Here is a 15,718-nt window from a genome sequence, read left to right on the forward strand (position 1 = left end):
ACAATCCTAATATGCCTAGTCACGGTAAGGAAGAAATTCCCAAGGAGGTGCAGTAATTGTTGGACAGGTATAAGAGCATAATGGTGGAGGAAATTCCTAACACTATACCACCCATTAGGGACATAAGCCATTAGATTGACTTCATACCGGGTTCTACTTTGCCAAACAAACTAGCCTATAAGATGACTCCATCTCAGAATGAGGAGATTGCTAGGAAAGTACAAGGATTGTTGGATAAGGGGTTGGTGAGAAAGAGTCTCAGTCCATGTGCTGTCCCAACAGTCCTAGTACCTAAAAAGGATGGTAAATAGAGGCTGTACTGATTCTAGGGCCATCAATAAGATTACCATAAGATATAGGTTTCCTATGCCTAGAATTGAAGACTTAATGGACTGTTTGGGAGGGGCTTACTACTACTCCAAAATTGATCTCAAGAGTGGGTATCATCAAATCAGAATAAGGCAGGGTGATGAATGGAAGACAACCTTCAAAACAAATGAAGGTCTCTATGAGTGGATGGTGATGCCTTTTGGGCTATCCAATGCCCCAAGCACCTTTATATGCCTCATGAATGAGGTATTGAAAGTCTTCATTGGTAAATTTGTTGTTGTTTATCTTGATGATATTCTTGTGTTTAGCAGGACAAAGGAGGAACATTTGGAGCACTTGAACTTGGTTTTGAAGAAGCTGCATAATGAAAAGTTGATGATCAACATGGAGAAGAGTGTCTTCATTAAGGAGGAGCTTATCTACCTTGGTTTTGTAATCTCCAAGGGGGATTTGAAGATGGATCCAGAAAAGGTGGAGGTTATCTTTTCATGGCCAACACCCAAGACAATAGGTGATGTGAGGAGTTTCCATGGATTGGCAACATTTTACAGAAAGTTCATCAAAAATTTCAGTCATATATGTGCACCTATTCTAGACACAATCAAGGGAGGTAAAAAATGTAAGTTTTCTTGGACAAATGAAGCAAATGAATCTTTTGAGTATTTGAAAAAGAGAGTAGCACAATAGCCTATTCTTGTTTTGCCTGATTTTTACAAGTTGTTCACAGTGGAGTGTGATGCTAGTAATTTTGCCATAGGGGTTGTCTTGAGTCAAGAGGGTAGACCAGTGGCTTTCTTTAGTGAGAAACTCAATGATTCTAAAAGGAAGCATTCTAAATATGATTTGGAGTTGTATGCAATGGTACAATCCTTGAAGAAGTGGCAGCATTATTTTTTACCTAAAGAATTCATTGTTTATACTAACAATCATGCTCTTTGTTTTCTGAATGGATAAGAGGAACTTAGTCACAAGCATATGAAGTGGGTTGAACATATTCAATCCTACACATTTGCCATCAGACACAAGAAAGGGTAGGCCAATAAAGTGGCAGATGCATTGAGTAGAAGGGTGTGCATGGTACAATAAATCCAGTTGCAAAGTGTGGGAATTGATTCTCTCAAACAAATGTACAAGGATGATGAATATTTCAGTGAGATATATGAGGTTTGCACTCAATTTTCAGATTCTTGTTGCAACAGGGGTTGTTGTTCAAAGGGAGTCAGTTGTGTATCCCTAGACGCTCCATGAGGGAGAACATTATCAAGGAGAAACATTATGGCAACTTGGGAGGTCACTTTGGGCTTGATAAAACCTTGGAATAGGTAAAGAGGTATTATTTTTGGCCAAAGTTGCAATCAGATGTTAGGAAGTTTGTTGAAAGTTGCAGCATATGCCAAAGGGCTAAGGGAACATCATCAAATGTAGGTTTATATTAACCACTCCCTATTCCTAATAGGCCATGGGAGAGTATCAACATGCATTTTGTTTTGGGCCTTCCTAGGACTCAGAGGTTTTGACAGTATTTTTGTTGTACTAGATAGATTTAGTAAGATGGCTCACTTTTTGCCATGTAAATGTACTAATGAAGCTTCCCACATTGCTGGCTTATTCTTCAAATAAATTCTTAAAATACCTGGTTTGCCTCTAAACATTGTGACTGACAAGGACTCTTTAAGTTTGTGGGACACTTTTGGCGTAAATTGTGGAAGAAGTTGGGCACTCAATTGCCCTTCACATCAGCGTATCACCCTCAAATTGATGGCCAAACTGGGTAGTGAATAAACCATTGTGAAATTTTGTTAGATGTCTCACAAAGCAACATGGAGAATCTTGGGAAATGATAATCCCTCAAGCTAAATTTGCTTATAATTATTTTGCCAATAGAAGCACAGGCATAAGTCCTTTTGAGGTTGTATATGGGATTCATCCAAGAGGCATTCTAGAACTAAGAGATCTACACGGATTGGAGAGGAGGATTGCTCAGGGAGACGACTTTGCAGCGGCTATGAAGGACATTCATGATAGAGTAAGAGAAACTCTCCAAAAGAACACCAAGAAGTACAAAGAGAAGGCCAATGGAAAGAAGAGGTATGTGCAGTATAAGGTGGGAGATCTGGTGATGGAACACTTGAAGAAAGAGAGACTTCTTAATGGGCAGCCAATCAAGCTACTCATGAAGAAGATTGGTCCTTGTAGGATTGTGCATAAGTTTGGTCCTAATGCCTATGAGATTGAACTTCCTCAAGGCTTAGAAATATCACCCATTTTAAATGTTTCGGATTTATTTCCTTACAAAGGTGATGTTGCAGGTTTAGATGCAGGTTTTCAATCAGAAGGAGATGAAGGTTGGGTCAAGGATCTACCACCTATCCAACCGTTGAAGTTGGAGAGCATCTTGGACACCAAGGTGGTCAAGAAGACTAGAAAGAAGACTTATAAGGAGTATCTTGTCAAGTGGAGTGGTTTACTTGATAAAGATGTCACGTGGATGACAAAAGATGACATTCAAAAGTATGAACATTTTGTTGCAGACCTCATTCCTTAAGAGACTTGAGTTTTCTATCCCCCCCGGAAGTATGGTGTAGGAGCATCTTGCAGGATTTGAAGGCCATTTGAGCAATGAAGGCTCTTATAAGTGTTTGTAGGTTCCTTGAATGTTTTTGAGTTGTAATAAGGTCTTTCAAGACCATTTGAGTTGTTTTGATTAGCCATGTAAGGCTTTGATGCCATTTCTTGTAGTATGAGCTTCTTAGGACCTATCTGGTCAACCATAGTCAAATAACATCCAAAATTCCTAAATGAGGCAAGAAATGTATTTTGGCTTCTATGTGGCCTATTTCTAAGGTTTATGATGTGTCCTAATAGGTTACATAGGCAAAAGTCATAAGTTGTCAAGTTTGTGCAAAGTTGTCAAATTTGATGACAACATTTGTTGTCAATTTGTTGTCACTTTGTAACTAATCTCCCTCCAACGACTACCTAATTCAAATCGCAGTTGGAATTGGTTGAGGAGGTTGGAGAAACCTTGTTAAAGCTTTGGAGGTCGATAAGAATGATTATGATGATGAAGTTTGGATGTAAAATTGTGATCAGATTCAATAAACACTCAGAAATTTTCAGAAATTTGTTGTAACAGTGCCTTGTACGGACATTGTATGAACTCCATGCACAACCTAATTAATTTATCTAAATAGAAATATGTGTTGATATTCATTTGGCTTTGATTTGGTAGGAAAAGACTTTGTAATAAGGAAGATATCTGCATTTTTGTAGCATACGGTCTGAAAACCCTCCAAAACCAGGGTTTCTAAGGAAATGTTTTCTTAACCCCACATTCCTCTGACCAAATTGGCTTAAATTCTAAGGAATTGGAGGGGAGACAATGTAATTAAATATTCTTGAGGTTTTTGAGTGGGTTGTTGAACTGGTGGAGTTTGGAATCAAGCCCTAGGCTAGACATCCTCATGTGACTAGCTTGTTTTGACTGCTAAAAATTATGCAGGGGTAAAACTAAGTGCATTGGACCCTATATGACTATGGATTTGATGTTTTGAATATGTGCAAACCTTTCCCATTCATTGGTGTCTTTGGATCAAACCTTTGGAGTGTGGTTGCTTTGTAAAAGTGGCCTAAAAGCCCTTTTAGCCCTCCTGTAGCAGTAGTGTTTGAACCAATTAATGCAAGAGTTGGGTACTAAGTTTTGGAAGAGTTTCGTGTCATCATTGGAGGCATAAAAAAGTGTCAAGAGCCTATGGTATCATTAGGAGGATTTTCGAGTTTTGCATTAAAAGTTCAAAACAGGGCTATTAGGAGTAGGCATCTTGTTGAGGGCAATCATCTTGATTGCATCTGTACAAACAAAAGGGCGTTTTTTTGGTTGTAATCAATGTTATTAGGGTTAGATAAAAGGTTCTATAGGGTCCATACCTGTTCTGCAAAGGTGGATGCGTTATAAACCAAGTTAGCCATAGGTGGCTACAGGAGAGTTGGTGTCAAGAATAGACTTGATGTGAGAAGTTGTATAGTCTCCATGGGTTGTTCATGGGTATAGTAGGGTCCCATTGAGAAAAAGGGGAGTGTAGAGGAGTCCTTTTATGTTGCTGTTAGGGTTGTCCAAGAATCCATATGAATGTTGAGACCTTAGTTGAGGGTCTAGTGGATTGAGTTTGTGTTTGAAGCCTTTGTTTCTTGGGGCTCTGCATCAGTAAGGTAATATAATGAATGATCGGAAAACTTCAGTTATGGGGTGGGTGCAAGAAGTTGGGTCCCAATTCCACGGAAGTCTATGAGAAAAAAATTTTGCCGCTAGAAACGAGTGCCCGTTTTTTAAGAAACGAGCACCCGTTTAGCTTCGGAGCCCCGACCCATAAAAATAAAACGGGTGCACGTTTTGAAAAACCGGTGCCCGTTTAGGATTGGACCACCGTAGAGAAACGGGTGCACGATTTTTAGAAACGGGCACACGTTTCTAAAAACGTGTACCCGTTTCTAAAAGTACTATAAATTTCAAAACGGGTGCCCGTTTCATAAAATATGGAGTGGGAAACACACCTATGCCTCGGTTTTGGCTTCGGGTTAGGCTTGGTGGGACCAAGCCTATGCTTGGACCTCCAAAAAAAGGGCTAAGGCACTGGAATACCAGATTTCTACATTGCTGTAATTTTTTGAAGGTCTTCCTGATCATATTTTTTGATGAAACAAAAACCATTAGAGTTCTCACTGTCCTAATTTCAAAAATGTAAATTTCACAGTGTTATGATTAGTTTTACTATTTTTGCATTATTTATTAATCAAAAGTGGTACCTAAATGTAAAATAGTGAGGTTTAGTAAAACTTTAATAACTTTTTTTGTTTTTAGGTTTTTTTGAAAATAAATTATATGACATCAATCTACATACAATTCTTTTGAAGATTAAAAAATTAAAAATTAAAAAATATGAAATTTTCATCAAATTATGGTGGTCGTACACCAGATGTTTTGAAAATGTACTTTATAGTCAATTAAAAATTAATTAAAAAAAAAATATTCAATAAAAAAATAAGAAAAAATATTCTCATCAATATTTGGTATATTAGGTATCTTTTCCCAGAAGGATTTGCAAAAATTCTTTTATTTACATCAAAATATGGTGGTCATACACGTGTGGTATGGTCCTGAAACATGCATTTTGAAAAAGTGGTTTTTAAATATGCCTACAAAAAAACATTTTCTACCATGTGGGTATTGAAATAAATTACATATTTGAAAATTAGACTCCGAGCACTACATTTTCTATTACTAAAGTTTTTTCAGATTCAAACTCTAAGTACCTCAAATTTTGACATCAATCGACAAAAAAATTGAAAAATAGGGAAAACATTTCCACTTTTTGCCCAAAAGTGGGACTCAACTTCTTGCACCCACCCCATGCATATAAATAAATTTTCTCGGTTCAAACTTCAAAGAATTTAGTGAACTTAAAAGAAGGAAATATCCATTCTAATTATGAGTATTAGTCCTATTTTTTAGAAAGTTTATTAATTTGTATATAGGTGTCTCGAGTCTTGGAGTATCTCTAATAATTTTCAAGAGAGTTATTATTCACCATATTGGTGTGTCTTTTGACACATCAACAAACATTGAATAAATGCAAGGATGCACTATTAAAAGGATTCAATAAAGAACTAAAACCGTATTAATTACTTATATTATTGGGACTCCCCTTTGGAAAAGGTCTTATACAAAAGATAAGCTAATTGACTAGGAGTGTTTGCATGAGTAAATGCACTAGTTAAATATTTCTATTAAATTTGGGGAGCATAAATTGATCCTTGTTTATCTTATAAATAGATGGATCAAAGATTCTTAAGTAGGTATCATGCTTGAGAGATCTGTCTCATGCATGAGACATGACTTTATATAATAGGTGTGATTAAATATAATTAATATTTTTAACACCCCCAATAAACTTTATTTAATCATACAACTTAATTAGATGATGAGGGCCACCTATAAATAGGTTTATTAGCTACCCATGTACAAATGAAGAATATTTAACACCAAGCCTTCTCAAAAGTATAATGACTTATCCTCTATTACTTTTGTCCATTATTTCTCATAATAAGATGTCTTTCATAGTTTTATATCAATAAAGAAGGTGAAGCATTCCAATAATGTTTGTGATCAAAACTTTCATAGATTTGACAACGATCGCTGCAATCAATTTCAATAATGATCTTTGTGATCAAAACTTTCATAGATTTAGAAACGATCACTGCTATCAATATCAAAAATTATCGTTGTGATCAAAACCTTTATAACTAAGATTATCGATCTCTATGAGCAATTTTACAATTTCAATTATCTTTGCAATTAATGTTATATCTTTTTAGGTTCAACAATGATATTTGCAATCAATATTATAACCATTTAGTAATGATCTTTACTATTAGTGTAATAGCTTCTTTGGTTTAACAATGATCATTACAATCAATTTTATAACCGTTCAATAATTAAATCTTTGCGATCAATACTAAAAAAAATTAGGCTCAACAATGATCTTTTTTATCAATGTCAACCAAATTTAGCAATAATCTTTATGATTGGTTGACTAAGATTTTAAAAGTAAAATCTGAAACACAAGCAACAGTACAAAGTCTTTGAGATTTGAAAGCGAGTTAGAATGATATATCAGGTGAGGCGACACAGTATGTAAAAATCACCAGGCCTCAATTTCAAATTAATTGGAAGATATTCTCAAAGTTCTAGCTTGTTTTAAATAGTGAAGATAAGGTGGTTGGTTTGACATTCCAGGCCTTCTCGGAACATTATGAGCCCTGTACTAGCATCTACTATTACAAATTACATTAGTCCAGCATTGATCATAAATTTAGCAATAAGCTTTATGATCAATGCTGCATATATTGTATATAAAAGTGCTCCAACTTCAAATCTCACTCCTCAATATGGATGGAAGTCAATTAGCCCTTATAGTAGTTAAAAAAGTGTAGACTAAAATATATGGTTTATCGGATGATATTTGAATTTGCATGATTGTTATTTTGTTTAACATGGAATTTTTTTATACAATATTTTGAACATAGGTGTGACCTTTTCTTAATTAAGTACACTAAATCCATAATCCATATGTATACTATCTTTTAGAGGTTTTTTTATTCCACTTTCTAGTCCAACATAATTTTGGAGAATGATTCTTCAATTCACAAACAGTACAAGGATGAAGATCTCTTGACATGTTTTCATTTTATGTCCCTACCTAAGTAAATGAGAATATTGCATACATTGTATTTATCGAGTTGATTTATTTGAACGTAACATCAATTTTTCTTCTTTTGCCACAAACATATCTAAGGCCTTCATTATTGGTGTAAGAATTTGTCAAATATAGCCAAGATCAAGAGCTCAATGAATAGCACAATAAGAGAAACAAAAGATTGATAAGAATAAACTGTATTCAAATCAAGATACAAAATAAGATTAATTGAATCATTACATACAATGTCAGATGAGTCTACTTATAAAGGCAAGGCCATATGGATATGTGAGCACACAATCATGACATGTGGCTCAATGAGAAACAAGGGTAAGTGAGCGTAGGTAGGAAAAATAATAAAATATTCCACGAGGTGGATCACCCATCGAAGGTGGAATGTAACAACAAGATAAGACCACAAAAGGTGGAATTTCTCTTACATCCATCATCCCTATGTGCACACTTCCCTAAGTTTCTGGTATGCAAACTACAATGAGATGCATTATCCTAAGTCAACTTAAGTAAAGTGTAATTATGAGACATAATTTACACGAACACTTGGTTCAATTGGCTCTAAAATTTCCTGCCAATGTTTTTTCAAACCTTTTCTTTCATATCCAATTGTTTTCATTATTTTAAAACCAACATTTATTAAAAAATCATTTGTCATTATCCTCACTGTAGTGTAGTAAATTGTATCCCTTTACAATTTTACACTCTATTTAGTCCCCTACTTTAGTGTTCTTTCTCCTAAATCATTTTAAGCCTATTTGGGCCCTATCCCTACTCTATAATTTAATTATTCAACTTGCAACTTAATTGTCGTCATATGTTAATTTCGAGAATAGGTCCTATGTTATGGATCTTGGTACTTTACCACCCCTTCTGCTAGTTCATTTTTTTAGCGAACTTTTAAATTTTAGGAAAAGGATAAGAAGGCATCTCTTTTTTTGCAAAACCATTAGCACTGATACTAAATGTTGATATACAAAGTGAAGCGACGATAATTAAATCTCTAGAAATGTATGTAAATTTAAAATTATTTATTTAACAAAAAAATTCATATGATTAAAATTATATAATTGCAAAACAACAAAAGAGATAAATCAACAAACCATATATAAAATAGGTTTTATGTGGAGAAATACTTCGAAGGAAAAAATCAACATGAGAAAGAGGACAAGTATATATTAATCTTCAAAGGAGAGATACATTCACACACCAACAATCGACTCTCTAATAGCACTTGGGCAGCACATGCGTACCTGTAAACAATTTAATGAAATTATTATATCATGTCTCCAATTTATAGAGAAACGGGAGAAGAAAATCATAAATGGTTTCCTAAGATAATGTATGATCAAATCATAGTTAATGTGAAAAAATCACATCCAAAATGAAGAGGTTCTTTTGAGAATAGTAAATTATATGACTCTCAATGAGCCATGAATAGAAAAAGTAACCTCCTTAGCAATACTAGACAACATCTTTGACTTGTAACTTCTCCATAATGACCTATATCCCAAGGGAGGCATCTAAATTATGGACGAAATCTTTGACTTATAGTTCTCCTCCATAATGGCTTGTATCCCAAGATAGGCATCCAAACTATGAACAACATCTTTGACTCACAACTCCTCCATAATGGGCCATATCTCAAGGTGGGTGTTCAAAATCATCACCCAACACATATGGGACCAACCAACCAAATTCAAGATGTCTACTAAATTTTCACATCTAATTTGAGAGATTTGCTAGATCTAGCCGTGTAACCACCATTGCCAACTCCACCTCCTTCATGAAAGCATAACAACTAATATCAAAATTTTAAGATAATTTAAATCATAAAATAATTTCTAATTACACTCTAACCATCTAAATATACTTTGAGGGTTGGAGATACATGAGTAATACATAAGATTGCAAGATAAATTATAGCTTAATCCTAACAAATATCACCATTATATTTCTATACAATATACAAAGTAAAAAAAAAAAACTCCAAAGAAAGCTAAAATCCTTAATTCTCAATTAATAAGGAGATATTTTGAATTATGGGAGTTAACTCAAATCATTCAATTTTGAGCATTACATATAATTTTGAATTATTTTTCTCTATGATATTTATACATTTTTTAGGACTTTTTGAGTGGAATTTGATTTTGAGATATTTTTGAAAGTGATGTGATGAATTGGGTTATTATTAATTTGAAGAATCTAATTTATGTTAGGATTTAAAAAATTTGATGGTATTTTTATAACTTAAATTATGAATTTAGTTTGTGAGGTATTTCAAGTTCTTTAATTAATTTATATTTATTTGATTATTCATTTCAACTTTAAAAAAGACATGAACTACTAAATAACTACTCTTCAATTCTTATTAAATAAATTATTTTTAATATTTTTTTATTTTTTATTAAAATTGCACACATCTTTTTAATAGAGCTGATTTCTTTTCTATATATATATTTTAAATAAAATATAATTTTATTCTATTTAACTATAATTTCTAATTCTTTAAATTGTTATTTATGATATATTAAATTTTACATACAATATATTATAATCTTAAATGTCAAATTTGTTTTATTAACATGTATTAAACATACTTGTTATATAGATAATTGCTTTCTTAAGGTTTAATCATTAATAAAATTTATAAGTTTGCCCTCTTAAAATATATTAATGATTTAATTATAAAACTTTAATTTTAAATAAATAAATAAATAATTTACTTAATATTTTTAATAAATTTTTAATTTTGTATTAAAATAATATAGAGTGCACACATCTTTTTGCTAGAGCTGGTCATATATATATATAAATAATTAAAATATATATAAACAATTAAAATATAATTTTATTCTATTTAACTATAATTTTTAATTTTTTAAATTGTTATTTATAATATATTAAATTTACATACAATATATTATAATCTTAAATGTCAAAATTTATTTATTTTAACATGTATTAAGCATACTTGTTATATAGATAGTCGTTTTCTTAAAGTTCAGTTATTGATAATTATAAGTTGAATGCTTAAAATATATTAATAATTTAGTTATGAAGCTTTAATTTTAAATAAATAAATAATTTATTTAATATTTTAAAAATATCTAATTAACAATTTTTTTTATATGCATTAATATTATAATTTTAAAAATTGAAGTTTTTGTTAAGTTCTTATAATTCTTAATAGATTGATTTATTAATTATATTATACATATTATAATAACAATCATGATGATGGAATTGTGTGGGCAGGGACCTTGATGAAATTATTCAAATGTATTATGAATCTATTGAAGGTTGTAATAAATCACCACATGAGGTATGGCCTCTTTCCTATAATCTAGAAATGTATAGTTGTTTTTTTCTTTCTATATTTTCTCCCTCAAGAATGGTAGTTTGCACACCTAAATTCTAACATTTAAATTTTATTGATATAAATGGGTTGTTTTATACTTAAAGCCCAAGTAAATGTTCTAATTATAAAATAATATAGAATTAGTCATTGTGAAACCTCTAAAAAAATAGATTGTTGTTGAAGTAATGGATACATTCATATTCATTGTTCAATAACTTTTATCTTGCAGATACCTTTATAGATCATAATTGCTCCTCTAGTCCTATCTAATTGAAACAAATTTTTATTTATGTGTAAATTTTTTTCTTAATATGTTTTATTCAAATTTTTCATACATATAATTTTATGAAATTTAGACAATTTATCTAAGTTGCAGGGTTCGCCTAGTTGAGGCCTTTAACACAGACTAGGTCCGCGTGGGTCTTGGTTCATGTTGGGTTTGTGCCTGGTCCAGACAGGGTTCACTCGAACCCGAACCAAGGACGAGTTTACTTGTGATAAAACTTTGACAGTGAAGGGTCGCAGGTTTTGGAAGCATGTGCCATGGAAGTACCACCAACTATGAACATCCTTTTTGAATCTATGACGAAGAACATCAACACTCAGACCATTTCCATTAGTAAATTCTATGAACTCATTTGTAATAATAGCTCGCAAATCATCATTAGGGTAGAGTCTAAGGAATGCTGCCTTGTACCCATTAGACACTTCTAAATCTCTCCATGGTGCAAGTCTTCCTAGTTGATCAAGAAATTGATTGCTGCTGTACTTTGGTGTCAAGGCATAGGCAAGAAGATGCAAAGGAATGGTCATCTTATTCCACCTTTCTTCAACAATATCTTCCACTTGTTTGAAGAATTTCTTCTCAGGGTCTTGCTCTCTTGCATTTATAATGCATTTCATTTTTTTAAGCATTGAGTCAATGCCATCATAAATCTCACAAATGCAAGGCCTATCCATGTTAGCGTAGCTAATCATGCTCATAATGGGCTTAGTGAAACTAAGGAGATATGTCACAAGATCCCACCATGAGTCATCCAATTTCCTGACCCTAATTATTGCTGCCCTCTCAGTGCTGCTTTACTTCCATATGGTACAATTTTGGTTGATCACCATATTGCAAAGTGCCACTTTAACTTTCACAAGTCGTCTCAAGACGATTGTGTTTGATACAAATCGGGTCTTAGCAACCTATAACACAAATTAATGCCAAAATGATTAAAAAATAAAGTCAAGCTTTAAAAAAGAATACACATTATAGCTTGTACACAATGAAATTATGAACATTGAAAATAAAAATTTTAAAAATAAAAAATGTAAAATTAAATTACTATTTCACTTACCTTCAATAGCTCTAAACTCGAAAAGGATCTAAAATTCCCTTGCGACATGTGGTGGTTTGTCATGAACGGATCTAGATGTCCTCAACCTTTGCATACCCTTGTTTGATCCAATCAATTTTATTCCCAATCTTTTGTAGCATAAGATTAAGTGAATTGACCGCACAAGGTGTCCAAAAGATGTCATGATAGCGTTCCTCAACCAACAAACCGTCAACTCTACACTTTTTTGCGTTGTTCGTTATTACTTGAACATTGCAGGGTCCAACTGTATCAATGGCAAAGATGGGAATATTTGCAATAAATTGGTCATCTTTTACTTGGCCCTCACAATCCACAACTTTCAAAAACATTGACTCTTTAGGAGACATCGCTATGACATTGATCAAGGGACGATTTTTAGAATCTTTCCACCCATCTGAAACAATTGATACACTTGTCTCAGCCCATGAATCCCTTATGGGCTTCAATGATTCTTCAACCCCCTTCACCTCTCTTTCCAATAAGGTTCTATTTACCTTCTCATAACTTGGGCCCTTATACATTTTTGGAGCTTCTTTAACACTTTTCAACATCTTTTACCAATATGGGGAGTGAATAGCATTGAAAGCCAACCCATTTGCATATATGCATCTTGCTACATCTTGGTTGGCAATGTCTCAACTCTCATTTTGAAATACGGTTTCTAAAGGTCCCTTTGATCTTTTGCGTGTAATGGGTGCTTCACTTTCAGGCTCAACTGTGGAAAAGAAGGGTTGGTTTTCTACTACAACATTGGGAATAGATGGGGGTTGCATTCCCTTTGTTTTTTTTTGGAGCGGTTTGATTTAATCTACGGGATTCTCTCTCTTCTGTTCCTTCATGTTCCTTGATATATTTCAACACCATTTCATTTGGTATAGGCACACCATCTTTCCCAAAGCATTTTTTGATGCCTCTTCTTGGTATTCCACACAAATGGCCTACCACCTGAAAATATGAAATATTATGTTCTTTACCACATCCTTGGCATTTCCAACGAAATTCCCCAGCTCCTAGAAGCATTAGTATAATGTCAACATACTTCCATAGGGGAGAATTTGGATCATTGCTTTGTTTTTTTTGTTCATTTGTGCCTATGGAGGAAGAGGTAAATGACATTTTAGTTCCTATGGCAAGAAATGATATGAACACGTTTAAAAACAAAAACAAAATAATGTTTCATGTTTGACAATTTGAAAACAAAAATAGTTGAAAAAAATGTTCAAAAACCTACCTCTTTCAGCCAATGGGAGCTTGAAAATGTGTGGAAATGATGCTGCAACACTTGTTGAAGCTTAAAAAATCAATCTTCAACTCTTATTTTATGTTGGAAACCAATATTTCTTCAACCTCCTAGAAAAAAACTGATGTTTGCAACACAAATGAGGATAAATGATCCAAATTTATGTTTTAGAACTCACTTTTGGGGTTTTATTTTTATTTTTTAAGTGGCAGATTTGAAAAATTTATGAAATTTTGCAAAAAAAAATTGTATTTTGGGTTGTTGGACGCTCGGGTTCAACCTGGGTTCGCCCTGGTCTGAACCAACCCTCCCAATAATGAACCCTAGCTGGAACCATAGGCGGACTGGACTAGGACCCGGACTAGGATCGGACCGGACCGATACTAGGGGCCCAAGGGGCGAACCCTGCAACTTAGTATATAAATGAAGAATATTTAACATTTTAGTTCCATTGTCAATTTATTTCTCTTAATTAAAAGCATACAACTATAAGAATTCAAGCCAACTCACAATTTCATAGCTAAATATTCTAGTATTTGGTATGCGACTGCAGATATAGTTGGAGCAAGGACAACGATATACCTTTAAGAGAATTCACCACTTAATTATCCTTCTCTTAATGCACTTAATTTTCAAAATAGGTGACTTATAAGTTTGAAAAATTCACATTATCATGAATTCAAGGTAGATTGTAGCTGATAAGGGTGAAGTGAAATGTTCAAGTAAAACAATATTGTGGCAGCTACCAAGGTTCAAACACTCACTAGTTCATTGTGCTCACAATCCATATGCCTTCATTGCACTAATGTGATTAGAGGATGTGTGCCTTCGTTGGGCTGTTGTGCTTGCAAGTTGTGGGTCTTTGGTAGGCTTTTGAGCTTGCGATTTTGAACATGGTTAAAGTTCTCTCACATTTATAAAATTATGCCATAAAATTGAAAATCCCTTGTGATTCGGAAATTATTTCAGAGCTCCAAGTTCGCTTACACTTTTAGAATTAAGTTGGATTTCTAAAATTCCCTTGCAATTATAAATATCATTAGAGGTTAGAAGTTCTCTTGTAGGTGTAAAAGATTGACTGCATGTATGTGACAAGTTTTCATTTGTGTTTGCTTGCATGAGCAATTTTTTTACTATAGTGTTTTAAAGCTATGTCTTGAGTTTCTTGGACATGGACGATAAGGGATGGGGAGATGTGTTTTGGAGTACCTGATTTTTTGAGCCATTTTTAGGGATAGTAGGGAGGACAAATGAGACAACTATATAAAAAGAGGGAAAATTTAAAATATATAAAAAAATTTACAATATTCATATGATAACATTGTTAAAGCATGCATATATCCTTAATATATAACATGTGTTAAATTAAGAGTTCACATGAGAGTCAAAGTCAAATAAATTAGCAAAATTCAAACCTTAGTTCAAATTCCTTTTAGAACTCATTGTCAATATGCATGCAATATTAAAAATAACATACACGTTACAATAAAGTGCACAAAGGCTACAAGTTTCAATTTTATTTATGATATGAAAATACAAAGAAAGAAAGTACATTGCTGCCCCCAATCCGCATCTATTAGAATTTCATCAAAATTAGAGTCCTCCTTTGAGTCATTTCCCTTGTGAGGGTCTGCCTCATCCCATGAAATATTGGCCATCCCTTTTGTGCGTCCTCCACATCAACCTAGGTGACATCTTCAAGACTAGCATCCCACGGTAAAGTTGGAGTCTGCTGATACTCTAGAGTTCGACGATCCTAAATTTGAAGAGCACTATGCATAACCACTAGTTGCTCTGATCATCTAGAGGTAAGTCTATTCCTCTTGATGGAGTGGATAAAGCCACATGTGAACAAATTCCTCTCTGCAACAGAGGAACTGCAAACTTGTGAAAGGAGGCAAATGGCAAGCATCTTCAAATATGGTGTATCCTTCACATGCCATGTCCACCATCCGATAAGGCCAGTTTTAGCTAATGCAGCTCTATATATATCTTTGCCTTTAGTTTACTGAATTTTGGACAATAAATATTTGTGAAGGCAAGCCATTGTGTGTGAAGTAATGATTTTGATGAGTGGCATGTGACTATGATTTTGCCTCATATCCTCCATTTGCAAATTAACCATAGAATATTCTTTATCTAAGAGTGTAGTGTGTAG

The 15,718-nt window shown here is 33.4% G+C and overlaps 1 protein-coding gene across 7 annotated transcripts in view; it reads left to right on the top strand.

The window, feature by feature from the left end:
* The window catches only part of LOC131051464 (truncated transcription factor CAULIFLOWER A), a 50,141-nt gene that overhangs the window by 19,469 nt on the left and 14,954 nt on the right, over window positions 1–15,718 (top strand). For all 7 annotated transcript variants that reach the window (XM_057986019.2, XM_057986024.2, XM_057986032.2 and 4 more), the window contains exon 2: window positions 10,854–10,920. In XM_057986019.2, the coding sequence (XP_057842002.1) occupies window positions 10,854–10,920 (67 nt within the window). The remainder of the gene's footprint in view (window positions 1–10,853; window positions 10,921–15,718) is intronic.

Source organism: Cryptomeria japonica, chromosome 2 (genome assembly GCF_030272615.1).
Source record: "Cryptomeria japonica chromosome 2, Sugi_1.0, whole genome shotgun sequence".
Lineage (NCBI taxonomy): Eukaryota > Viridiplantae > Streptophyta > Pinopsida > Cupressales > Cupressaceae > Cryptomeria > Cryptomeria japonica.